The sequence below is a fragment of the Netta rufina genome (assembly GCF_964035555.1).
Source record: "Netta rufina genome assembly, chromosome: 1".
Classification (NCBI taxonomy): domain Eukaryota; kingdom Metazoa; phylum Chordata; class Aves; order Anseriformes; family Anatidae; genus Netta; species Netta rufina.
This window is the reverse complement of record NC_140123.1, coordinates 153278972-153305735: the sequence shown is the minus strand read 5'-3', so window position 1 is coordinate 153305735 and position 26764 is coordinate 153278972. Positions and strand designations below refer to the sequence as shown.

The 26764-nt window shown below is 44.8% G+C and overlaps 1 protein-coding gene across 1 annotated transcript in view; it reads right to left on the bottom strand.

Annotated features, from left to right (window-relative positions):
- CACNA1I (calcium voltage-gated channel subunit alpha1 I) overlaps positions 1–26764 on the bottom strand; it is a gene marked incomplete at both ends in the record, with an annotated part of 145697 nt that overhangs the window by 81199 nt on the left and 37734 nt on the right. The window contains one exon of the mRNA XM_084306524.1: positions 369–480. Within this exon, the coding sequence (XP_084162650.1) occupies positions 369–480 (112 nt within the window). The remainder of the gene's footprint in view (positions 1–368; positions 481–26764) is intronic.

Below are 26764 nucleotides of genomic sequence, written 5' to 3'. Positions count from 1 at the left end.
TCAGCAGAGTAGCAAATGCATTGGGGGTTGTTATTCCCTCCTGTCTGGGCGCCATAACCACAGTTATTTCTCCGTGAGCTATGTATCTTGTAGCTGCCTGTGTCGGGAAGACCTGCCTTATGCACAGGACCAGAAAGGTTAACAACTATTCCGTATTGCCTGGTCACATATAGTCTTCATTAATTATCTTTCTCTAATCTCATTTACCTCCTCCTCAATGCAAGCTCTTGCCATTTTACTAATCTGTTGGCCAGGATGTTCTCACCAACCTTGTTGGTAAGGTGTTGACAGCACACTGATGGAAAACATGTGTGAAACGTTATGACTTGCACTGATGCGCCATCACAACAGGAAGGAAGTCTGCTTACCTGCAAGATTTTACACCTGTCAGACAGGCAGTCCATATCCTCACATGGCTGGTACATCCCCAGGGTAACGCAGTTTAGCAAAATCACCATCATGCTGACACATTCAAACCAGGTGGAAAAGAGTCAAGGAAAACTTCTGCAAAAGTATCACAGCCAAGGTAAGTTTGATCTAGACTTGGGATGTCAAAATAGGAAGATGAAGGGAAATAACTGCTGGTAGGCTGATATATTACGTTCTTATGTTTTTCTCCCTCAGTTCCTCACTTCTCCACTGTTTGGTTAAGCCAAAACTCTTCTGAAAATGTGAATGTACAGGCAGCTCAGAGCCCTAAGGTACTTAGACAAGTCAAATTGTTGCCATAGTTAAACACACACTGATTCCTCTCTTGTTGGCTTACAGATCTTACAAATACAGTGGGAAGAGACTTTCTATGGTGCCACAAAACTCAGAGGCGGCAGAAATCTCTGGGATCTGATGAAGGGCTATATCGAATACAATGAAACGGACATCTGGGTCTCTGCATGAGCCCAGCAATTACAGCCCTTCTGGGAAGGGGGTACAGCATAAGGCTAGAAGTCTCCCTCTTCACTTCTGAGAAGTGAGGAGTGAAGATAAAGAGTTGCCATATTGGAACAGGTCAATGGTCCATCTAATCTGTTATTCTGCTTCCAGCAGTGACCCATGCAGGATAAAACTTCACCATGTGCCTAATTAAGTTATTCGGTAACCATGGGGGGAAATTGCATTTCTGACCCCAGCTGGTGATCTGTTTGTGCCCTAAAGCATGAGGATTGATAGCCCTTATAATTGTTTTCTCAGCTATAGTGGTGTCCCTGCAGATGCTTTGCTTATTCATTTGAATCCTTTGTTGAGAATCTTTCTGAAATATCTGCTTCAATAATAGTTGGCAGCCATAAGCTACATTGGCTAATTATACTTCACATTAAAAAGTGTTTCCTCCTATTATACTTAATTTGTTGCCTTTTAATTTCATCAAGTGCCACTTCACTTATATATTACAACAGAGGGTAAAAATGGTGTAGTTGAGCAACCTTTTCTGTGCCCTTCACAGCCTCTATCTGCCTCGTTTTCACCATCCCACTCTTTCAAATGAAGGAGGCTTAGGACCCAATTCTCACTTATCCAAGGACTCATTTACAGTGTTTTAACTCTAAAATTGGGCACACATTTCTGTGATTTCTTTCCAGCATTCACATTGCAAAGCAGCGATGTAGATCTAATGAGAATGGACCTCCAACCTCTGGCAGAAACATCACTTGTGTAATTTAACACGCCTCACAAGCATCCCTGTTCAGTTTCCATTTTCAAAGTTTTGCCTCTTTTTTTTTTTTTTTTTTTCTTAATTTAAACTAACAGAGCTGAGAAATTGTCTATTAAAAATACAACTCACTAAGTGCACCCGTTTTCACTCCTCACAGAACCAAATCCAAAACTGTGGCCTGTATCTCTGGCCACTTCTGAAAGACACTCAAAATCTGTGGTTTGTTCTGAGCAACTTTTCCTTGCTTGTTCTCTGACAGTGATTCATGACTAACCCACATAATCTGATCTAGAAGATTATTAATTCTTTCTCTTCTCCCCCACCTGGTTTTCAGTGAGCTACCTTCAGCTGCAAAATCAGACAAGAACAGGGAAACAGCTCTACTGTGCCAATCATGCTATGAGGTGATTTCAAGAACATGTTATCACTCTCCCTTACAAAGTTAATCCCAAGCAGTCTATGAAATAAGTACATAGAGCCTACCCTCACAAAGGGCTTCAAAAACTGAGGCCTTTTTGGAGAGAAATATGTCAAAAGGGCATGAGTAAAATGCTTATCCCCTGAGGTCTATACAAAAAAAATATTCAATTTCCCACTTTTCTCTCTCCTATGTATTTCTATAGTGACCCAATTCGCAGCCCAGGAAAGCACCTGGATAGGTTTCCATTACCTCTCCCAGGCCTTTCAGGTAAGACTACAGTTCTCTTCTGGACTTTCCAAAAACTGTTTTGTGCCAACTCTCACAGAAACACAGAACCACAGAAGGGCCAATGCTCGAAGGGGCTTCCTACGGTGATCTTGTCCAAAACCCCCGGTTAAAGTAGGGTCAATTACAGCAGATTGCTCGGGGTCTTTTCCAATATTGGGTTTCAGTATCTCTAGAGATGGAGACACTAGAACCTCTCTGGGCAGCCTGCCTCAGCCTTTGACTACTTATGCAGTGTTTGCTTACATGGGATTTCCCATGCTTCAGTCTATGCCCATTGCCTTTTGTCCTGTCACTGGGCACCGAGCACAATCCAGCTGTCATCTTTAATCCCCCAGGCATGTGTTATCCCCATCAGCACTCAGAGTACTCCTGGCTGAAATAAATACATAGAAAACAAAGAGCAGAAATCACTTTAAAAGCTAGAAGTTGGGTGTTTTTTTTTTTTTTTAAGGAAATGACCAGAAAACACGACACAAGAGACCTGACAGCAGGGAGTACTCTCCAACCACCACCAGCCTCAGAGAGCTCAGGGCTTGAAGTCAGGGGTTTATTTTGCAAATATCTATGTTTTTGTGTGTGTGCTTCGGCAGTGGCATCATGCGGGTGGCTGGGATGCTCCTGTGCTAACTTTTCTCCTCTCACTCCCCCCTGCAGCAGCCCTCAGGGTTTCAGTAACCTGAAACTCAAGGTCCAGCCAGCCGTGGCAAGCACTCCCCAACACCCTGCAATTCGGGCCAGGTGCAGGAGACCCTGAATCTTCTTTCTCAAAAATGTGAGGCTGCTGCACTCAGTTTCTCCTCCCCCGTCTTTCAGATAACAGCTCTCTGAAAGTTTGCCAGCCTCGTCCAGGCTTCCTGAGGACGCTGCTGAATCGCTGGCGGCTCCTGGGCGATTAAAGCAACATTAGGAAAAGCTTTCCTCCTGCTGCCACATGGTTTTCCTTTCAGAGCAGGCAGGGGCCCCCGAAAAGGCAGATCCCACCTGCAGCGGAGAGGAAGAAAGCATGAGGAGAAAAGCAGAGCATCTCCTGCCCCGAGTCAGGAGGGGTTGCTGCCCGCTTGGGTTGTCGGAGGGGGTAATTAGAGGTACCTGTGGCCTTCCATGTGTCACCGCTGTCAAACACCATCACAGCCTCCCGTCACCACGGCAACAGCCTGCAGCCAGGTTCATCATCTTCCTTTCGGCAGTGAGGCCTCCCCCTCCCCGCAGCCTTCCCCCGCCCCGCTTTTCCCTGTGCTTGAGCCTGCAATTAATTTCAGCTGCTGACAAAGCCCGTCTTCGCAATCTGCATCATTCGGTCAGAAGTTTCATTCCTAATTAACTTCTTCTGAAGTTCAAGGCATCTAATTACGCAGCCTGAGTGCGGCCCATCCAGCTGGTGGCCAGAGGGAGCTGCCACGTATCCATTGACCCTCCACCATCCTCCAGCGGGGATGGGTAGAGACTCAAGGGAGACATCCATCACCAGCACACATCAGGGGAGAACCACCCTAAACCACCTGAGATGGAGCTTTAGCTGAAAGCCACAAGTTGCAGGGCAATTAAGGAGATCTCCAGGTGTTTCTGGGACTTGGACATGTTGCCGTAGTGCTTGATAACATGACTATGTGTAATGCAAGATGGTGTTAGAAACAGGTGATGAGGTGCAGGCAAAGCCTTTGGGCTTGATTTCTAAGCGACAAACAGCAGAAGCAACGTATCTCTGCATCAGAGCTGTAATTAGCTTGTGCATGGGAAAACTGGGCACTACTTAATGTTCTTGGGATCAGCCTTAATCTCTGCTTTTTCTTGCTGACAAAAATACAAGAACAAAGCAAAACAAAGCAATACCCTGGGCTCCTCTCTCCTTTCCCTCCGTCTTCACTTGGAGATTAAGAGTACACCAAACCCAGCTGCTGGTGCTCCTAACAGCACAGAAAATGCATAAGCTTTATATGTGTGACTTTCTCTCAGTCTTCCTCATTGCTATCTCTGATTATATCCATTTCTAGAGTTGCCTTGACTATGATCTCTGATTATATCCATTCCTAGAAATGCCTTGAACATCTTGGGCCCATTGAACCTGCAGTAAAAATGCCTTGGCTACAAAGGGCTTACAACAGGAGGAAGAAATTAACTCTACGGTGTGAATGGTTATGTTAGCCCCTGCTCCTGCCCCAAAACAGAGAGCAGGGCCTGCTGCAGCAGAGAAGTTCAATGACTGAAGTAGCAAGCAGCAGGTATCACCAGCAAAAAAACATAGATGGAAATATGGAGCCCCACATGATGCTTCCCAGCCAAACACTGGACAACCACACACACAACTTCTTGTGGCCTCCCACCTCTGAGCCATCACCAAGTGGGCACATCCATGGTCACCTCCATGGTCACCCTGCAGATGAGACATCGCATTTCCATGATCATTCCTCCTTTCTCTGCCTCCCCTTTAGGATCCTTCCCATCTCCCTCTTTTCTAACCATGCTTTCCACCAGGTAGACAGCTGCGCCCTGTCATTCCAGTTTGCAATGATTGCACTTTCTCTCCTTTTGAAACAAGCTCTGTAAGGACAGCACTATGTTTCTTCCCTGTTTTCCTCTACTGCTTTGTGACCCTCCTGCAAGAAGCCAGTAGGATGCTGTAAACTGCTGCACAACAGTTAATATTTCATTTCTAATGAAAGGAATGATTTGTGTTGCGAAGGTCAGAGCGACAAGTAGCTCTGGGGAAAGAAGTTCTCATTTTCTCTCCTTCAGTGCTATTGGCTTTTGCAGATACCCTCACAGGTGGGTCTCATTTTTTTTCTCCCAATTTTTTCTTATCACCGCTTTTTTTTCCTCCTTCTTTTGTGCTGATATATGGGAATTTTGTGTTTTTTTCTCTACAAGACAAGCTGACAGAAGCAATAGGGTTCCTTCACTTCAGCCTCAATCTGCTAACCTAACCCGGTAGAAGGAGTTGAGTGAACATCAGATGTTACATTCAAAGGAAAATACATCTCAAAATGTGTTTGTGTTCAACTAGATCAAAACAATCAAAACACTTTTCAGAACAAAAAGCTTTAAAAAATCTATTTTGGAAAGGCTGAAACATTTCTTCTGTCTTTTTTTTTTTTTTTTTTTTTTTTTTTTCCCCGCACAGAGAAATGTTTCAACACTACAGAAAAAAGGTTGTGGGTTTTTGACCTGACTTAGAACTCTCACTTTCTGAGTCAATCGGAAATCAAATGCCAATACCAAATGTTGCAAATGCTGGGATTTCATGGTAGCCAAGCCACTAAAGACAAGTTATAAAGGCTTTTCTGCAAACCTTCAAGGTTGACATGCTCTAGGTCTTCAGATATCAATGTAATCTCTTGTACTTGTATATGGCTGCTTTCATCACATCATCATATATACGTTCTTCTCCTGAAAGAGGAGCATCTGACATATGCATCATTGAGGTCTTCAAATCTTTTGCAATACTAATGCCAAGGAAAGGACTGCAGTACTGCCAAACACAGCAGGATTGTAACATTGATTTGAGAGGCACTAGGGAAGACTTACACAACCTGCGATGGTGTTCCTGGGAGGTAGGGCAATGGAGCACAGAAGAGGGAGGAGATGGAGAGATTTTAAATACCTGGCAAATACTTCCATGTTTCTGCTCCTTGGAAGGGAGTTTCCAGCAAAAAACAGATTTATCAGAAGAGGAAAAAGCTCGATCACATCCACATTAAATTAGATAAACACCTAGAAAAGGAAGTACCTTGGGTGAACCTCTCTGATTCGTCTGACTTCCCAGGATCACTCAGAAAAGGGGTCCCTGTAGCAGGCTTCTGTCTGCACAGCTCAAATTCAGAGCTATCTTAGAGACTAATGAGAACTAAGCTGGTTGTATCTCACTCAACGTATTATATCCACTGTGAATACACTGCAGATGGCTTTTTTTTTCCCCCATTACAGAAACAAAATGGAGCAAATTTCTCATTTCTTAAAACTCCTTCTGTAATGATTTATTCAGACCTGCTAATTGTGTCCATTAAACTCTCAAGTCTAGCAAAACCAGAAGTAATAGAAAGAAATTTAACCTCTGACAGGAAAAATGTACAATTGAGATTAAGAGGCTAAGATGGAATCTGAAGAGCAAATAGACAGAGGTATTAACACAATGAGACAAATCTTCAGATATTCCAGAAACAGGAAGGCAAGGAGTGAGCTCTGACCTAGCATAAGGCCACCACAGGCCACAGAGGGCCACTAATTAAATGGGGGACTGCAGAGAGAAAGCAGGACTTGTTTACAATACTCCACCACAGCAAGCACAGGAGAACCCATTGTTCCTAGACCTAGAGTGAGTTGCACCAAGAAATCTGGCTGGTTGTCACAACAACCTGATGGATATAAGTTGGTCTTCTAAATCAACCTGTTGTTTTCTTCGGCAGAGGTGTACAGATGAGATTTATTATTCATTATAATTATTCAAATGCATGGCAAATACCATGCTTCTCCATCAATTCATCAAAGCATCAATGTTGCTACAGCCCTACTGTTAATGATTACGTCCTGCCTGTAGCAGCTGGACCCTAGAGTTTCTCTACTGGTAACGACCCACGTCCGAATTGCATCTAGCTCTTACGGTGCAAAAGAGCATCTGTTTAACAGTGTGCAACATTCCTACAAAGCTGTTTACTATTGGAAGCATAAAAAAAAAAAAATGTAGCATCTGGGGAGAAAAAAAAAAAAAAAAAAAAAAAACAACACCCAAGGATCTTTTTTTAGGTTAGAAGAAAGTAATTACCCAAATTTAAACTTGAGCAGGGTATCAGAGGTAATGACTGTTCCTGGAGAAAGAGCTTTTTAATATCCTTAGATGGCTGGGACTGCAGTTGCAGGTCTTTTTGCCAGCAAAGCAATACTCCACCATGCTGTGGGATCAGTTCAGGACTGACTCGAGAAATTGCACCTCCTGCTGACCCCCAAATGGTGCCTCCTGCAGCATTCTGGCTCTGCCTTGGAGATCTCCATCCAAAATCTGACCTGGCTTCACATTAGGAGCATGAACAAGGTCACAGCATGAGGTAATATGACTGCGGCTTGGAACATTATTATAGTAAAAGATGGTTGAAAGAATTTTGCTCCAAAAGCTCCTAATAGAAGGTTCAGCAGCTTCTTCCTGCTGCAGCTGGATCTGCAGCGGTGTCACAGCAGGGAAGGACCACCAGGGAAAGCCCCCTCAAACACAAACTGGGATCCAAACCTTAAAACTCTTACTACTTATTGAGATTTCACTCTGTGGAGTCAATTTCCCACTGGTTTCAATAGCTAAGTAGGCACCTTAGAAGAGTTAGACTTTATTTTTTGCACTCGGCTAAAGAGGACCTCAATTTGTGATAAGGACAGGCCAAGACAGAGAGGCTTTTGCAGTCCAAGAGTGATTTAAATTAATGGTGTGTTCCAGAGTTACAAAATTTGAATCTGCCTGGGCATCTGAATGCTCTGAACCACAAGCCCCCATCGTGCATGACCCTGATAAGTGAGGAAGCAAGTCAGAGAGACTGGTGGAGTCAGTGTTGTCAAACCAGAGCCAGACACATGGCATGTTGTTGTTTTTTTTTTGTTGTTGTTGTTGTTGGTTTTTTTTGTCAGCATTTTATCTGATTTAATCTGGATGTATTCAAGCTCATTTGGCAGAAAGTTCCTTCCAAAGTGTAAAAACATGAAGTGCTTTGCAAACAAACACAAATCTCCCCAACTCCTCCTCCCTCGTTTCTGTGCTTTGTTGGCCTGCCTCCCAGAAATGCCACCCCAAGTCATGTAAGTCTTCCCCAGCACCTTTCAAACCAATCTAAGAGTTCTTCAGAGTTCTGATGTGTCTGGCAGTACTGCAGTCCCTTCTTTGGCCTCTGTGTTGCAATGTGTCTGAATAGGGTCCTTACCTTTGGTGGGACCACTAGACATATCCACTAGATAAACGCAAAGCTAGGACAGCAGTGTGTGACTCAAATGCAAGGGAGAAGGAAAGAGTGAACAGTGATAATTAATTAATTAAAAGAAAGGAATACATTCTTTCTCTTCCTACTGCTCCCAATGTTTTCTGTTTTACTTTGTGTTTTTTTTCCCCCTTTTTTCTTGTCACTGTCTTCTCTTTCACTTTCCAGAGCTCTCCCTTCCCCATGCTAACAGAAAGAAATACTTAAATGTTTGGAGTGTAAATACAGTAATGAAAGAATACGTTTCTTCATGAACTGGGAGCACAGTGCCAGGTTCTGGAAGACATGCAAGCCCCTAAGGATGCACCAGAACATTTGGTGGGACCTTTTACAGCATACTAACCCTCCCTCCTGCTGATTTTGTTGAAACCACATTGTGCCCCTCAAGCCTCCCAGAGTGCTCATCTGGTATCTCATGAAAGCAAAATGATAAAATGAGAATGGAAGTTAAGGGTGGAAGGAGTTGGCTGCATGGTGTTGAGCAGAGTCTAAAGCAAAGGGTAGTGTGGTTGGTTCCTTCCATTTCTCACACGTCTTTCCCTTTCCCAGTAAAGGGAGGTCTCAGCTTCCTTTCTGGTGTTTTAATGGTGGGGTGTTTGTCCTCTTACTATGGGTTTTAGGCTCAGGGGACCTTGGGAAATGGTCTGTGGTGCACAAGGTAGGTATTTCAATGAACCTCCTGAAATGGAAGCTCACAGACAAGAGTGGGTCCTGGGTGTTGCTTTTGAGCAGTTGTGGATTTCCTCCATTGTATCACTTTACAGCAGTTCCAAAGGGATGGTAGAAATACCTGCTTTTGAGTAAGAAGCTGTTTCCCTGGGAGAGGAAAACAAGAATAAGGAACCTCACAAGCACTGAAGGTGCAGAGATCGAACAAACCCAAGCACTTGCTCTTTCTGTTCTTGCTCCTTTTTCTTGCACTGGTCTCTGTTCATCACTCTATCTTTCTAGTCCATCCTTCTTTTCAGATGTTGCAGATTTATTTTCCCACTCTGTGCAACTTCCCACCCATGCCTGGCAAAGGTTGTATGAGTCCAAGATGAACACACAGGTACACACTATGCAAGTACCATCTGAAAGGAGGTCAGAGCACTTTGGTAAAAGGCCCTCTCACTTTGCAGGAGTACTGAGAAGACAATAAAAGCACAAAGGATGGTTTACAGACCCTTTCACAGTTTAGAAGGGGGGGCTCTGCTCTTTGCAGGTGCCAGGGCAGTGCGCTATACTCCAGCACATCACTTGAAGGACGCAGAAGTGATCACCTTGTTCCTCCAGACAGCCAGTTTCCTAGGCTATCTGATGTTAGAGGGTATTCTGAGCCTGCTAACAGTCCTGAATTAGAGAGGCAGCAAGATGGGATAAAATCACTTTGCCTTTCTCCTTTCTCCCATCTAGGCGATGCTTTCAGTGCATACAGCATCAAGAAATCACGTGCTTGGTGCTTAGCTTAGCAGGCTTTTCTGAGGAGTGCTTCAGTACAGAAAAGAAAGTCATGTGGTGACAGAAAGCTTTGCAGAAAAGTAAATAAAGATTAATTCAGAAGTGTAGGGAACGCTCAGTAAGGTCACTCAGAAGAAATTGCATATGGACTAAGCAAAATGCAGAGCAGTAACAAAAAGAGCTGAGTACGAGCTCCTGTTTATTTCAACAAGTTCATTTTTTGGCTGTAATTAAATAAAACTAATTATTTTTGAGGTTTCAGGATGCCATCCCCTCTGCTTTGAATGTCTTTTTTTTTTTTTCTCCCCCCTCACTATTTCCTTTTTTTTTTTTTTTTTTTTTGAAGACTCATATCTGGATGCATCCCAGGGCCCTTTGCCCTGGTTCCCAGAGGGTACACTGGCAGAACTGGCACCGACAACCTGCAGGACATGTGCCTGGAGGAAGGACTGATTGCAAACAAGCAAGCAAATCTGCCTCAGCAGATAACTGGAGGCTTGGAGCTCCAGCCAGCTCACAGCCACGCAGGCTCACAGCAGCCGCTGGCACCTCCTCGAGGAGGCAAACAGGCTGCGGATGGCCTCCCAAAAAGGAGACTCCTCACGTGTACATGTAACAGAGGTACTTGTGCAGTGGGGAAGATGCTCGTTACTTCAGCTTCTTGTTCCCTTCAAAACATTACATAAAATTTCAGTAATTTCCACGACCACCTCTCTTAAGCTACTGAAATACCTTCCCTGTGTTACTGATGAGAAAGCAAGCAGGAGAGGAGCAGGTTTTTCCAAAGGAGCCTACGATGAGGATTCACTAATACATTAGCTTCCTAGAGCCTGATTTTCATGTGCATGTAACACTTGTCATCTCTACCACAGTCAACAAGCACAGTGGTGCTCCAAGCCAGTCTCCCACCACCTCAAGTTGGATGGCCAAAGATCAGAGTCCCATGTTAGCAAAAACATTACCCAGAGATCGCACAGCAAGTCACTGCCCCGGATTGCATTAAAATTCAGCAGTTCTTGACACCCAGTATATGTTCACTAAACCCCTCAGCTTTCTGGCTAGCTGACAGATAGCACTGTGCCAGGGAAAGGAGCCAATATGACTCATGCTTGATCACCATGATGCCGATGGGGTATTGAGTGCTGTTTTAGGGGGGGTTAAATGCTGTGAATGCGCTAAGCATTATCAATATTAAAATATTATTAGTATTATTTATGAGCTATCTCCACATGTCTTAGATGACAGGAGCTGAGATCAAATACAAATTATGCAAAATGTTACATAAATATGCGGTAAAACACGCTGCCTTCTCCAAAGAAGTTTTTAATCTAACTGAACAGGACAGGCGAGCGATGCATTACGATCTCAGCATTGCACGCAAGAAGCCACAGCACAGAGAAATGAGCAGATTTGCCCCGGGGCAGATAGGAGACAGGGGGCACAGCTGGGAACTGAGCAAAAGTCTCCCAATTTGTTCTCCAGTGTCTTGGACCTAAGATCATTCTCCGTCTCATCTATAACTGCATTTGAAAAGGGTGGTACCCATGGGAAGAAGCATTGTCCCATAAATATTTCTTGGGAACGATGGGAAAAAATCTCTAAGTTCCACTTCTGTTTAAATTACCATGAAAGTATGTTTCTCTTCACCCTTTCACAGAGGTCTCTGGCTGTTCAAGTGCATGGTGCACAGACAGGTCAGAGCCAGAAGACTTATGCTGTCCACCTAAATCTTCTGCTGATACTCTCATTAGAGACTCAGGACCAAATTCATCCCATAGTTGTGATAATGTAACACCAAATTCCATCTAATTCTCATGCATCTTTTTTTTTTTTCCCATCTGCCAAAGTATTAGCTACCTTCCAAGCATGCTCCAGGTCCCTGCAATAAAAATGTGCTATGTAAGCACTAATTATCAACATGTTTGACTGCAGAAGGAACAGCTCCAAAAAAGGCAGTTCCTATGGCAGCACGATGCCAACAGGACCAGCTAGCTGGAAACTCCATCAGCAGCACAGCGTATTTCAGCTACCTCTCTGATGTCTTTCTGCCTGTTGTATTCATCACTTCTCTTCAGATTTAGGACTAGTAGTACATTGCTATTACCACATTCAGATTCCAGTGACCTATTTCCTTTCATATAGATTCAACTTCACACACTATTTATTCTCAAGTTTTTGACAGCCTCTGGAAATATATGCCTCCTCCTCTTATTTACAGCCTAACTTATTTTTCCTGTACCGTTTCCAGTCAGAAACTATGGATGTGCATTAATCTTGTTTCATTTTGGACATACTAGTTACAGCCTAGCTCTTTACCCCACGCTTTCCAGCCATGCCAAGTATATCCCTTTCTCTTTTCAGAGACCTTCCCATGAGCCTATTGTTGCTGGGTTTTTATTTTTAACCACCATCCCCATTTTTGTGTGACCCTGCAGGAGCTGAGGCTTTATTGGATTACTTTTCACTGTCTTACAGCCATCCATCTTCTAGCATGTTAATTACTTAGCACTGAAGGACCACTTGTGTTTCCTTTGTCCCATGCAGGTTTCATTGCCTCCTCTCCTAGTCAGCTACCCTCATATTCCTCCCTCCACCTCAGTAAATACACTGCATGTGCACTGCCCACTTAACCACCTCATTTCCAGCAATCTCCTTTTGCTTATAACGAGTGACTTTGCTATAAAGATGGCACAGAAATACCGTTTAGCTGGGACGTGGCTGGTACAAAATGCTGATAAACAAAGTAAAAAATCCAGCCATCTCCTCCTGCCCTAGAGGACAGGGCTGCAGTGGGGTCACAAGCAGCCTGCAAAGGCCATCACAGGCAAGACTGCCCCGTGGTGTTGACATTTCACCTCTGAAATCCCCTGGATCAAAAGATTACCAACAAAAATCATACTGCTTGGACTTTAAAGGGAGACCTCAAATTACTGATAACATGCCCAGCTCAGCAAGCCAAGACAGTGGCAGCCAGGTGGGTGCCAGTGACCTGTTATATGTGATAAATTCATTCTCCATACATTAGGACAGCTGCTTTATGCCCACTGCAGCCCTGCCAAGGGACCATCAGGAGCAGTAGCTTTCTATGCTGTTCTCTGAGATAACACAGCAGCTACTACCAGACCCAGGATACCCGCAGCTCTCAGACTCATCACTTGCTGCAAATTTATTCTTCTACCCCTTACACGCAGTGTATCCCTTCCCAAAAAAGGTTTAGCAGTGACTAGCAAAGCTCAGGTCTTTTCTACACAATCTTTTCATTCATCTGAGAGTAATTCTTCCTGTCTAGATGTGATCGAACATGAAGCTAGCAGTGTATTGGAAAATACAACCACAGAAGATTTAGCTTTAAGCTTTCTTGCTAATAATCTACTCCTAGTTCTTTCCTGCAGATTCTTGTATCACTGATACTAAAATGTACCGTGACCATAGGCTCCTCCACAGCTGTCTCTAACATACTTATGTGCCTCATGGGATTTGACACCCTTATATCCAGTTGGCAAATTATCTCACGGGTCTCGTGGTCATCACACATCCAGCTGTCTGCATGGCAGACAACAGAATTATCTCCTTTCCCCATAGCCTATTTTGCAAAACACGTCCACTCAGCTTATGCAGCCAATGTAAGAGCAATCAAACCCGAACCAGGAGCTGTCTGTGCTCCTGCACAAGCTGAAATCTCTCAAATCCAGAATGCTGCTTGGCTGGGAGAGCAGTTGCAAAGTGGTGGTACCAAGTGCATCCTCATCATCGCTGCCAGCAAGGTAATGCTGACCTCGATGGGAGCTCTGGAGAGGAAAATGAACATGGGATTCAGATGAAAAAGTCTCTTCCTCTGATTGCACATCTAATACTATGCTGACTACCTATATATGTTTCTTCAAGGAGTGGTAGACCACAGCCCTTGGTCTGTCCCACCTCTGCTTACTCGGTGGTGACAGGACTTGACGAGAGACATGAGAAAAATGCTGAAGGCAATGGTTTTCTTGGGGAGCCAGGAGGCAGAAAGAGGCCTGAAGGATGAGAAATTATTGCTGTGACCAGAACCTCGAGCATCCACCCATTTTGCTACCAGTACGTGCTGATCCCCATGTCCATTCCCTATGCGATGCTGGTACTGCACAGGAAGGACATCTACCTTGCCCTGAGTCAGGTATAAGACCAAAATATTTTCCCTCTGTTAGCTGCAGTCACTACTTATCAGGGAGAAAGAGAAAGCAGGGTCCTGCCATAGCACCTCTTGCTATGAGTAGAAAGAGGAGAAAACCCCTCTGGAACCACCCATTTTCTAGAAGAGAGGTCACAGTAAACATCCATATAGCAGAGGGCTGATGAGGAAGCACTTGCTCCTCCACGATGTGCCGTAAGGGTTGCTGTGTTTAAAAGCTCTCATGTGATTTAGGAGAGTGAGCAGAAGAAAAAGGGAAAACAGAGCTTAGGTGAGGGTATTAAAGACACGGCTGGAAGAGCCAGCCAGCAAGGACCTGCAGTAAATCTCTAAAAACGAGCTCCCATCATTTTCCCAGAAAGAACAGCCTGTCCCTCCGCCATCGGGAAGGATGACAAATTGCCAGCCAAGGGCCAGGTGGCTGAGGTCCCTTGTCCCCGAGGGGCAAGGGAGCCTGGGCAGGCAGGCAGAGGCTTTATGCCAGCCCTGGTGTCAGCCACGCGCCCAAGCCCCCGCACGCTGCGCAGGGCTAATAAGGCTTTCCTCCCCTCTCCCTTGCCCTGCACCCTTCCCACCCGCCATCATGACTGGGGAAGATGGTCAAAATTACAAATCACAAAGGAGGAAAAGTCACACATTTTCACCAATAGTTTGTGCCTGGTGACCCTTATCATAATTTTCTTTATTTTTTTTTTGTCTAAACCCAACTTCGTTTCTCCGATGTAATTAGTTCTAGTGACCCTTCAAACATACTTTTCAGCCTCACTGAGCCATAAATTTCCAAGTGACAGTCATCACGCAGAGCTGCACTGTCATGAACAAAGCTCTTTGCTTCTCCTCTCTCTCTCCCCGCACTTTAAAGCCGTTTCCATGAAGCCTCCCCACACACCCGTGCCTGCTCCCTTCCTCCCCCATCAGCAGTCACACATCTCACACTCCTCCTTTCAGCTTCCTGGATGCTGCCTTTCAGGGTTTTGTTTGAAGGTGCATAAAAAAGAAATGATAGACTTGTGTTGGCCCCGTTATAGGCTGCTGCGTGACAGCTTTCCAAAGGATGTATGCCTATGTGTACGTAACATACACAAGGATATGGGCCACAGGCATGGGAGTGATACTGGGCTGATGTGGGGGAGGTACATACTTTCAGAGATTTTGATGGTTTGTCTGCTGTTTTATTTCCTCACCCAGCACACCCAGGCTTTCTGAAGACATGCTTGATGCAAGTATTTTTTTGAAAATGGTCAAACTCCTCTATTTTAAGCTAGTGTCCAAATGGATAGGACTATCTACTTCAAGAAGGCTTTTTCTTCCCATGCCTGAGAATTCCCCTAGTTTTTCTGATTAATTTTTTAAAAAGGGGGGAGTGCAATAAAGGAGCTCATTATGCCCTACCTCACCTGACACTGAAACCCTAAGGTCTGCAGAAGGAACTGCTGTGATTCTTTAACATCTTCCTCTACATCTACCAACACCAGTGTCCAAAATAAACCCACTGAAATCAGCAAACCCTCACAGGTGTCATAGACAAGGTCCTGAGTAAAGCAACCGCCTTTCAGCCTACAGCACAGAGGCAGTGAATGTGCCCAAACACAGAGAAGCCCTCCACAATTTGAGGTGGGGCTACACTCCCATTTCCAACCCCCCTTTCAGGGTCACATTGCTAGCCACCACACCTCTAATCCTAATGGCACTAACAGCTAGAGGCAATTTGGGTATCTGCACTTAGAAACACTTTGTTTAATGATATGTAAAGCAGGAGCAGCATGGATGAGCATGAAAATATTTGTTTTGAGGGAAGGGGGTGGTGGGGAAGGGTGGATCTATCTTCCAAGCTCTGTGACCACTTTATGCTAGTTAACTGGATTCTTTTGTTGCTCAGTTCACATCAATGTCCCCAGAGATAGTTCCACCAAAAGACTGGTGAAACACAAAGCAGGAACCCATGAAACACAATATATTCCTAGGGAACCCAGACAGTTTGGTACCCAGCTGCTGGAGAGAGCATTGCCCTTCCATGGAAAGGAGCCTCCCACCTTCTACTGGTGCTGTTGGTTCCCCCCTAGTTCAGTGTTTTTAACAATTTCAGAAGTAATAAAGCAGTTTAGCATTGGAGAAGACAAGGTGGGTCATCTTTTAGAAAAGCTGATGGTTCTTTCCAGTCCCAGTAGAGCATGGCTGATGGCAAATTACACACCTGACCCTGGCAGGGCTGGAAAAACAGTTGCAGGAAAACAAATCTGAATTCCCCAAACCCTTCTTCATGCAGATGCTTTCTAATGTGCATCAGAGCATGTGGCGGTGTGATGGAAGCATTTTATTAACAGACAACCTGTATTAACAGAGAACCTGTATAACTCAATTGCAAACTTTAATCCATCCCAAATCACGTCAAAAAATCTCATCTGTCTAATCCCCTTTCTACAGCTGAATAGCACAGGATGGTGGCTGAGCCTGAAGAAATATAAACCAGGACATTTCTAGTGCTTACCACAATGGCTTTCAAAAGAAGAGCCATACTTTTGTATCTGAGAAGCAATAGTCTGTAACCCTATCAGTCAGGGCTCTCCAGCACGTTACGTATCTCAATGCACAGCCTGCAGACTGCTGCAGTGGAGGCACACATCCTGCTCACCCCTTCCTGCTGGGGGAAAACCTCCAGGAGAAGGACAGAAAGGAGAGCAGGAGATGGCAACAGCCTCTGTCCTGCCAGCATAGCCCCTTAACCAGTGCTATGTATGGGACAAGACCACACATCTGCAGTCAAGAGAAGAGCTCAATTTTGTTACAGTTAATCTGCTAGATTACTTGCACATACATAAATCAACATTCTCTGTAACACAGAGATAGCTTGGGACTTCCTTGACCTGGTTTTGAGACCAAACACACACTGATGTCTGCACAAAAACCTGCCTTGTAGTAGGCATGGGATAAAGATCTCACACCTATGGGAGCTGAGCTCCTTAGGAATTGTTAAATGAGAGTAGAGAAACATCCAGTACATGCTATGTAGTTGGGAAGCCAGTTGGTAAGCCTGAAAGACCTTTCTCAACTCTAACATGGAAGATAGCGAGACAGGGGGTGTTTATCAGTTTCTACAGTCTGAAAGCTGGATGGATTTGGTGCTTGTGACAGCATGATGAAGAGCACACTAAAATCCAGGCTAGGGCGTGCAAGTCCCAATTCATTCACTCAGCTCTGCCACTTCTGATTTCAGATTAAAACTTAATCTCTTTCTAGCAGCACCTCTGGCTGGCCTAGCCCTATGCACAGGCTGGAGAAATGTTAAGTTGTGGATATAGTTTCAAGCCTAGGAAAATGCTTTCTACACTGCCAGGCTGCTTGTGCCGGCGTCCTGCAGGTAGGATCTCTGTTCAAGCATTGCTGCTCTGTTTGCCATGAGGTTGCTGTTTCTAGTCCACACGCTCGTATTATGAAGGGTCATTTATGAAGGCTCTCAGCTGTGGTATCATTTATTTGCAGATGATCAAATCTAGATTTTTAAAAAAAGGCAGATCCCTACCATGTTGCTATATGTGTGGAGAGGGAGGGATTGTTTGTTTTTCACTGACCCTTTAAGACAAATGCTTTCCTGTCGGGATTAGGAAAACATGCTGCATCTGAGTAAAATTTAACTTGAATCTCCTCTCTGTTTTCTGTTGCTCTTCAAACAGGGAATTTTAGAGACTGCTTCACTGATGAGAAAAAAAAATGGATTTGGTTTATTTCAGGAGCGGAGGCTGTGCCTTGGTTCTCTCTGATATATGAAACATTCCCTGATTGTGCAAATGCATCCTGATGGTGTCTTTGTGTTTCTGTCACTCCTGATTTATGGGGGCCTTTTCTCCACTCAGAAGAATTTGCATTTCCATTTCCATTACTTGTACCTCTCCCCACAGTGCTGCAGCCCGGGAAGGGAGCTCGTGCCCCACTTTGCCCCAGTTGCCCCACACAGCCCCAGCATCAGGGAGGAGACAGGAGCAGGAGGAACAGGTGATGCTCCATGGAAACAAGCTCACGCTGCTGTGATCTCCAGCAAGATCTTTGTGCATGCCCAACACGAGCCTTCAGCACATTTGGCCCTGTTTCTTACCCCTTTTCTTCATGCTCGAGCAATGGAGGGGGAAGGCAGCAGCCCCATGGCATGCCTGGGTCCCAACATGGGTTGCTGCTTGCTCACCTGTTCTCTGTAAAAGAGCAACCAAAATAAGGAGCAAGAAGGGCTTGGATATGTGCAGGCTTCCCCCAGCAGGTGACTCACCCCCAACCTTCTCCATTCATGCAGGAGCAGGAAGATGATAGAGAAGCTCCAGGACTCATCCCTCCCTCATCTCCTGCAGGGCTGCCCCTGTTCTGACAGACAGCTCGCAAGCAGACCCCTATGCAAAATAAACTGAGAACAGAGCAGACATCCTGGACAGGTGGGCTAAGCAGAAGTCCAAGGCTTCATCCTTACCCCTCCTGCAAACCCTGGTAGCCACAGTGTACCTTACTGTGCCAGCCCAGGCTCTGCACCCCCAGCCACGCACTGCCCCTTATTCATGCAGCCTGGATGGGCTGTCATGGGCAGCGTAAGCTTCAAATGAGGTCTCTGAGCCAGCATGAGGGTGGGCTTTGAGCCAGCAACAGAGAAAAATATAGGGTCTGCAGTGCAGCCCCTAGTATCCACCTTACGGCTCCGCTTGTGTCTGCTTTGATGGATGTAGCTGATGTCCACCTAGGAAACTATGAGCCTTGAAAGAAAGAAAAAGATAGCTTCAGAAACGGAGGAGGAGTTGCCAGGACACATCAAGCTTTAAAGACGTGAGTAGCAGAAACGCATTAAAGCTCCTTCTTCAGAGCTGTCAGCCCTGCAGCCGTCATCAGAAATGAACTCCATTAAAAAAAGAAACAAACAACCATATTGAGCATTTGTTTGGACATTAAGGTTGTGGATTCCTAATAGGCTCTCGAAAGTCAAATGTTGTGCTATGTGCCGTAAGCCTGCATCTTCCTAGCTTGAAATGAACTGAAGTGATATGTTCAAAAATTATATTTTGCTTCAACTTGTTTGAATTATGTTGTTTTGACCTAAGGGTTTTGTCTATTGCCCATTACCATGTTGACTTCCACGTTACCATACAAAGCCAAAAGGAAACACACTGAGCTGATTAAAACAAGCACATAGTTTTCAGGGGATGACAATACATTTAAGCTGATTTCACTGAATCGGCAATTTCCAGTTGAAATCTGTTCCAGGGCAAACATCTCCAGAAGCACCAACGGGAGCTCATGCGCTGGCCCCCAGCGTGCATCTGAGGTATGTATGCATGCACAGACAGACTCACAGACCAAGGTTTGGTCCCTTTTTTCTCCATAGGATTCCTTTTTTGACTCTCAGAGTTTCGCAGACTGTTGAAAGCCATTCCATTAGGCACTATCTGCCCTATTTACCCATCTCCCAGCTGCCTGCAGAGGAGCTTTCGTCAGTGGGTCTAAGCTCATGAATGCTGACACAGGATTATCTGCCCTATGAAGAATGGTTTAACCAGATTAATCTGTGGGAGATCCCATCAGTCCCTTCCCTGCAGAGCCCTACAAGCAAAGAACTGGCATAATCTCACAGCCTACGGCATGTGACCACCCCTAGGATGACACTGGAGGAAGCTATCCCATTCCCCAGGACACCAAATCCTCTCCAGGGAAGGGCCAGCCTGAAGTGAGGGGCTGCAGTGGGATGGGGCAGAAGGCACCCTGATTTTCCATACCCTGGAGCTGACTGCTCTGCTGCAGCATGGCCATAACTTGTTTTTGGCACCCTACAGGTGATCATTGGAGTTGGTAAGCGCTGGGACCCATGTGCAACATGGGCTGGGACTGCAGGGATGCCCAGCATGGGGTCTGCCCGGGTAGCAGTCCACACTACAACATGAGGAGCCTCAGGGTGCAGCACACAGCAGCACCCCACACTAATAGGGATGTAGAGCAAAGTCTCATAGCCCCCAGCCCCTTAAACCTACCAGGTTCAAGGAGGAGGGAGGAGTAAAGGGAACTACTGAAGGTCCCGCCTCACATGTACCCGACTCCAGCTCACTTCCTTTTATTACAGCAGATAAGAGTGTAAACCAGTTAGTAGGCAAATGCAAACCCAGAAATCACATTCCCTCAGCAACTCGTGCAGCTTCAGAAGAGATAGGAGCAGGAAAGACAAATCAAGTCACATCTTACATAGACTCTTAAACAAGGGGGGAAGGCTAGGCATTAGTATTTCTACTACTGGCTTTTCCCTTTTTTCTTTTTTTTTTTTTTTTTTTCTTCTTTTAACAAAGCCTAGCTTCAAACATCTCAAAATGGGCTGACTTTAAGGTGAACTAGAAATCCTGGCAATGGATGATGACTAATATACTATGAATGACAGAAACTTGGTGGAACGCTAAAAAGCAAATGGGATATTATAATACCTGGCTGCAAGTTATATAGAGAAGTGGGATTAAGCCAAAGGGTTGGAGGAATAATGTATTTTTTTTAAACACCTCTGTAGAGTTAGCTCAGAAACCTTAAAACTCTTAAGGGGGAAAATTCTAAATGCAGAGGATCATATCATCAACCCCGTGCAAATTCACAACCTCGGGAGTTGTAATATATTTATAATCCCATGCTGCACATTTATCAGCGCTTCAAATAAAGACAACTGGGTGTGCAGTTTTGCAAGAAGTAGCGGCACAATTTATTAAAAAGGAAAATGGGGAAATTCACCTGTAAGCTGGCACAAAGAACACAGCAGCTCCTTGGCGCTTTAAGCAATTGCTTCTTGGAACAGCTAATTCTAGCACCCACAAGCAAAAAAGCAGCTATTCTTGACTTCATTTTCTGTAACACACAGGGACTAATTCAGGAAGTGACAATAGCCGAGCCTTTAAGTAATAGGGTTTACAACATAATTAAGTATAACACCCTAGGAAGAGGCAGTGGACAAAGAGATACCCGAGTGACATGAGATTTTAGGAAAGCATTTACAGCATGAGAGGGTCTTTCGGAAGGACATTAGTTCAGAGAAAAGGAAGCAAATGCTGTGCAGATAGTTTGAATAATATATAAGTGATGTGGAAAGGGAGCTCTTGGAGGTGTCACAGAATACACAGAGGGTACAAGTTATTTGGGGTGGGTCAAAACAGCCTCTCAAGACCAGAGATGGCTCTTGTGTACCAGTGTGAGACTTGACCAACTAAGGTAGATGACCAACAATGGTAAGTAACACCACATCAATAAAACAAAGTGGTCTGGTCGGCTCAGGTTGTGAAGGATTCTGCAGAACCCAAGGGGTTCAGAGAAAGATGACAGAGCTGATGGACACCCTGGGAACACTCTGTGAGGAGAGGGAAAAGTGTGGGCCAGCTCCTGAGTACTTTTACTAAGTAAATCCTGCTGCAAGCACCAATTACATTAGCAATCTCTTTGATTCCTCCCAGGGCTGTCACCACAGCATATTATTGTTGGAAGCTTTTGATCTGCTATTACAGAGGTCCTACATCTCCTGTAGAGTGCAGGGAAATATTTCATGAACTCCGATAGATGAGAGTACGTTTCTGGTGGCCCATTCTGGATTTAAAAGCATAGCAGCTCGTGATTGCAGGGTGCTGGATGAGGCAATTCCAGCTGTCTTTCAGTCCCAAGCTCCTCCAAACAAGACAAACAAGAGAAGTGTATCAAATAACACAGAAAGTAACCGAGGAACTTCTGCACTCCCAGCACAGTGACAAGAGGTTGTACAGTGACACTAGAAGATGGCAAACCCAAACCTGGCAGTTAGAAAATGTTTTTTCCTCTCCCCCCTCTCCATTTCAAGATCTGATTCCACAGCAGAACTCACTGCCACAGGACGGTAGCAAGACCAGGATCCCACAACATGCAACACTGGACCAAGCAATCCACAAAGAAATAAAACCATAACCCAGAGTTATCATCACTAGAGAGACTCAAAACCCCAAAACTTACACCGAGCTCTAACCTACATCCCTGGGGTTAATCCAGGTCTGCCTGCAGCGAGGTCTGGGTGCCTGAGAGATGTCCCCTGCTAGCCCATCACCAGCAGCTATGCACTGACCAGCCCCAGACCAGGCATTCCTCTTTTTCCTGATCTGGATAACATTTATAATTAAGGCAGTCACATTTACCACTTGATTTTCTGAAGTACTAAAGCATATGGGGGCCACAGGCAGACACACAATGGGTCCAAAACGAGGGATGGAGCAAGTAATGCAACACCACACTGATCAGGCCAAGCAAACTTTGATTTTTCATGAATTGAAAATGTGATGAGCATTCTTGCAGCAGTACAAGTGCAGCTGCTGTGATTCATGCGCCTTAATATTCCAGAAGATAGAGACACCTTTCAGACAGCTGTCACCTTCCACACCAGTCACTGTCAGAGAGGCAGGACCAGTGATTCAGACTGCAGCCCAGCACTGGAGATGCCCAACATCCTTATTCTTTTCACATCAGCTGCAAGATAGGCAGGTGGAAGAGTGTTTGCTTAGCTCTGAGTCCACAGGAGATGCAGATACAAGATTGTATTGCCCTGGGATGCTGCAGCAACACAAGCCAGTTTCAGGATAAGTAGGTTGCTTTGCCAGCCAAATTCTTTTTGCAGTGCTTTATCTAACTCATCCTGAGTGCCAAGTGCCCAAGCACTCTCTGAGCTCCAAGCTCCTTTTCAGTCATGGCACTTGACCATCTTTCCTTTATGGATTGCCAGCTAATCTGAACAGTGCTCCCAATTCCTAATTAACTTGCTGCTCATTTTCTTATCATTGAAAAAGCATGTGCATGCAGGATTGCAGCTTACACATGTGTGTTATGAGCAGCTGTAGTACAAGTCACTTACATTCAAAGTAAGATCCAACTCAACAATGTTTCTCCACACCTGCTGCTGCCTCTCACTCCTCCCAGGACATTGTTTATTCCTCCATCCCTCCAGGCATTCCTCATCTCTTGCTCCTTTTGCACCAATTCCCATTGCTTTCACCCTCCTCCATGTCCCCTGCCCCACTTCTGCAATATTGAATTTCTTTTCCTCCATTACTCTTCTGCCACCTTGTTCGAAGGCACTGCTGCTTACACTCCCTGCACATTCCCCCCTTTGCCCTGACACGTTCTCGCTTTGCAGCCCTCCCTCCTCTCAGGGAAGCGAAGGAAAAAATGCCACCTCTCACTTGTGTATACAGCATGGACCCAGCCTGTTTTTAGATCAGGCTCTGGCAGAGCCAGAGCACTGAAGCTGCCTGGGATAGCTAATGATCTCATCTTCTGCAAACCATGAGCTTTTCTCTTGGCTCGTTCTCTTTGACCTTAGCATAGCCTTAAATATTGAGCTGCTGCTTCCTCCTGGAATTCAGTGTTGACATCTCTTGCTCCTGCCTGGCTTCTCCTTGTTTGTGAGACAGCAGCTCCGTTTCTGTAGCACTGTTTCCAAGCATGCTTTTGCCTGCCATGGCCTTCTGATCACCTTTTCTGAAATGAAACAGTAAGTGGTCCCTACTGGACTCAGCAATATCTGGAAACTGCTGCCATCACTCATGGGGGTACCCCAGCCTTTATCACTCCTGATGATGGTACCAGTTAAGCCCAAGACACTCATTTAAGACTTGTCAGTTTGGGCTACAGCCAGGGAGGCAACAACAGGGCTTCCAGTCTGTTTGTCTGATAATTGCTATATTCCTTCTAAATATTGTCCTTGCAATGATGTTTCTTTCCCTAGAAACATGCGAGTCAGCAGCAGAGGCACACACAGCAGTCAGACATTTTCTCTGGGCTCCTACTAGAAGGATCCTAGCAACACAATTTCTGGTGCATTTGAGCTAGGTTGCAAGTGTCACAGGCCATGGGTCATTCATCAGCTTAACAACTTCACAGGCACAAAGCTCTTTTGAATATTCAAAATATTTCATCCTTTTTCTCCTTCATAAGCCTCCTGTATTTCTACTCTCTTAAAGCAAGCCCTCTCCTTCCCCAAGACAGAAATTTTTGCTATTATTGTAAATTCCTTGCAGGCTCTCCCTCAGCTTGTTGTTAAGTCAAACAACCCATGGTTGCCACTTTTAACCTTTCCTGCTTAAAAAAATATATCAAGAAATATCTATTTCCTTTCACTGTTTTTCTCTCTTCCTTCTTTTCCAGAATCCCCTAAGAGCACTCATTGTAAAGAACCCAATCCCATAGGAAAAAGGAGCAGTACATCTCAAGTCTACAGCATGACATTTCATTCTACACATTGACAACAAGCTCCTTAAAGCAGGGACCATCTTCTCTTCCTATGTTTATACAGGGCCTAACACAACCACTTCCTGATCCTCCTACATAGTAGTGAGAGCAAGGTGCTCTGAACTGCAAAATTAACGAAGCTTCAAAGATTTGTCTTACTCCTCAAAAAAAAAACAAAACAACAAACAACAACTTTTCAAGAACCGATCTCTGCCCTAGTGCTTCTGAGGATCCCCCTTCCCATTTCAGAAAGAGATGCAAGTGATGAGGTGCAAACAAGAAGCATCATTAGTTCTGCTCATAAAACTACTCCTCATCCTCTTCAGGTCCACCCATCTTCCTTTCACCTGACAACATAACCACAGGTCAACCTTCTCCACAAATCCACACGCTTCATTGCCCTACATTTTACCTCCTCCCTACCCTACAGTCCCAGCCTCTTCAACACTTTACTCCCTGCTGGGTGCAAGCCCATTCCTCGCTGGCTCACCCAGCACCATGTCCCAGCAGCTCAGTGAGCAGCAGCCCACTCCCTGGCCACTCTGGCCAGGTGGTCCCTGCCTTTCAGTGGCTGGCAGACCATCAAAAAAGAGGGGGACTCTTCTTCACCCATTGTTCTTTTAATGAGGACACCAGCAGGACTGCTTTCCTCCTTCCACCCACAATGGATTGTGAGGTTGGAATTGGCCAAGATGTTCTTACAGGGGGAATTGACCACCTCCACTTATTTCCTTAGGAAAGGTAACTAAAAATAACAATACCATAACACTGACAACACAGCCCAAGACTGCACTGAACTTCTCTGGTAGTGATTTGTAGGTAACTTAACTTTATTACCTGTAGGACTCTGTAAACGTGTGCCACACATCTCAACTGCCTTCAGACGTACAGATGGGAAATGTCATTTAGCAGAAGAGCCTTATTAATCATTGGTATAATTTCCCTGTCTCCCTTCCACTGTAACCTTCAACCGTGCTTTCATTTCCTCTTAGCCTGACCCATTTCCCTACTTTGCCTCAAGTCCCACTTCACTCTAACGTGCCCCCAGTATCACTTACTGCTCACTGCACAAGGAAAACCTATCGTCTTTCTTGCACTTCAATAGCTTTATTAATCTCCAGATGATTTAAAAAGAAACTAGTTTAGTATTTCCCCTTTTTAGACTTTCTGCTCCAGCCTCTTTCTCATCTTTTCTGCACTAAAAGTGAAGCGATACTGCTGAAGATTGAAGGGCCAGGAGAAGAGGCTCAGGAACAAACCAACAAAAGCAAGAAAAAGCCACAACTTCCAAATATCGCACAAATGATCTCCATATGACTTGTAAGACGAGGTAGCTCCATCACTTAGAAAATCAGTCCAAACAACACCCAAACTGGGGAACTTACAGATAGCAAAGGCCACACCATACATTTGGCCCCTGAAATACTTTCCAGTCCAGAGAACTCTAGACAAGAGAGTTTTCAATTTAGGCTCAGATGTGATGAAATGACTTTTAAAAGCAAAGTACTGTAACATCTGAAAGAACACGTTGTGACAAAGTATAGCACTCTAGGCTTTTTTTTTTTTTTGTATATACATAAACACCAAGAAAATCACGTCTTACAAAATCCTCAGAATATTTTTAAACATGACAAGCTAGTGAATGAATGAAATTGGTCAATGTATAAATCACAGTAGAATTAAAATCCTTACTATGGCAGTGAATTAATTTTGTGATTGATAGAGATTCATTTCTATGCTGCCACATGTTACTTAAACACACTGATTATCTGGAAATGAGAACATCCCATGAGTGACAAAATTGCAGAAAACACCAAGTTGTTTTGAGGTAGCCAAGACCAGAACAAGCAGGGAGGAATTTGAGTGAGACCTAAGCAAAGAGACAACGTGATAATAAGTTACATTCAATGCTGGTAAATGCAAATAATACCTCTAAAGAGCAGAAAACTGCACATTATTCACACATCTTTCAGATTTATGAAATAACTGTCTTAGCCAAAGAAAGGAATTGAGATGGCAATAGGAACAGCTGAATGCTGAGCTCAGCTTGCTGTGCAGCTGTGGCAGAAAACCCAACCACGATGTCAGAACATAGGAGGAACAGGATAAAGTGACACAAAGACAGTGCTGAGCCCTCTGTAATTCAGGGACAGGACTGCATCCAGAATGTTATGTGCAGCATTGGCCACCATCTCAAAAAGGAAAAAAAGAGAGAGGGTGGGTAAAACACAGCCATGAGCACAATCACACTGCACAATTTAGGAGGAGATACGTTGACAGCTCTTGTAGGTGCCATACCAATCTGGCCTAAGTCCATTCCCCACGTCTCTACCTTCACCGCGTTTCAGGAAAAACAGCCATCTGTACTGCCCCACACATCACTCCCCGCCAAGGTGTTCCAGGACTAGCCTGCAGGAATCAGCCTTGCATTGAATTTAACTCCTATGAATATTATAACTCAGAGCTGGGAACATCTCTCTTGTTTTTCCAGTGTTTGATTTCCCCCTCCCCTCCACTGTTGTTATTACTGAATTCCCCACTTCTGTTATGTAAAGTAATTTGTGCTATTGTGTTCGGAGAATACAGCTAGTGCAGCAGATAGCACACAAAAT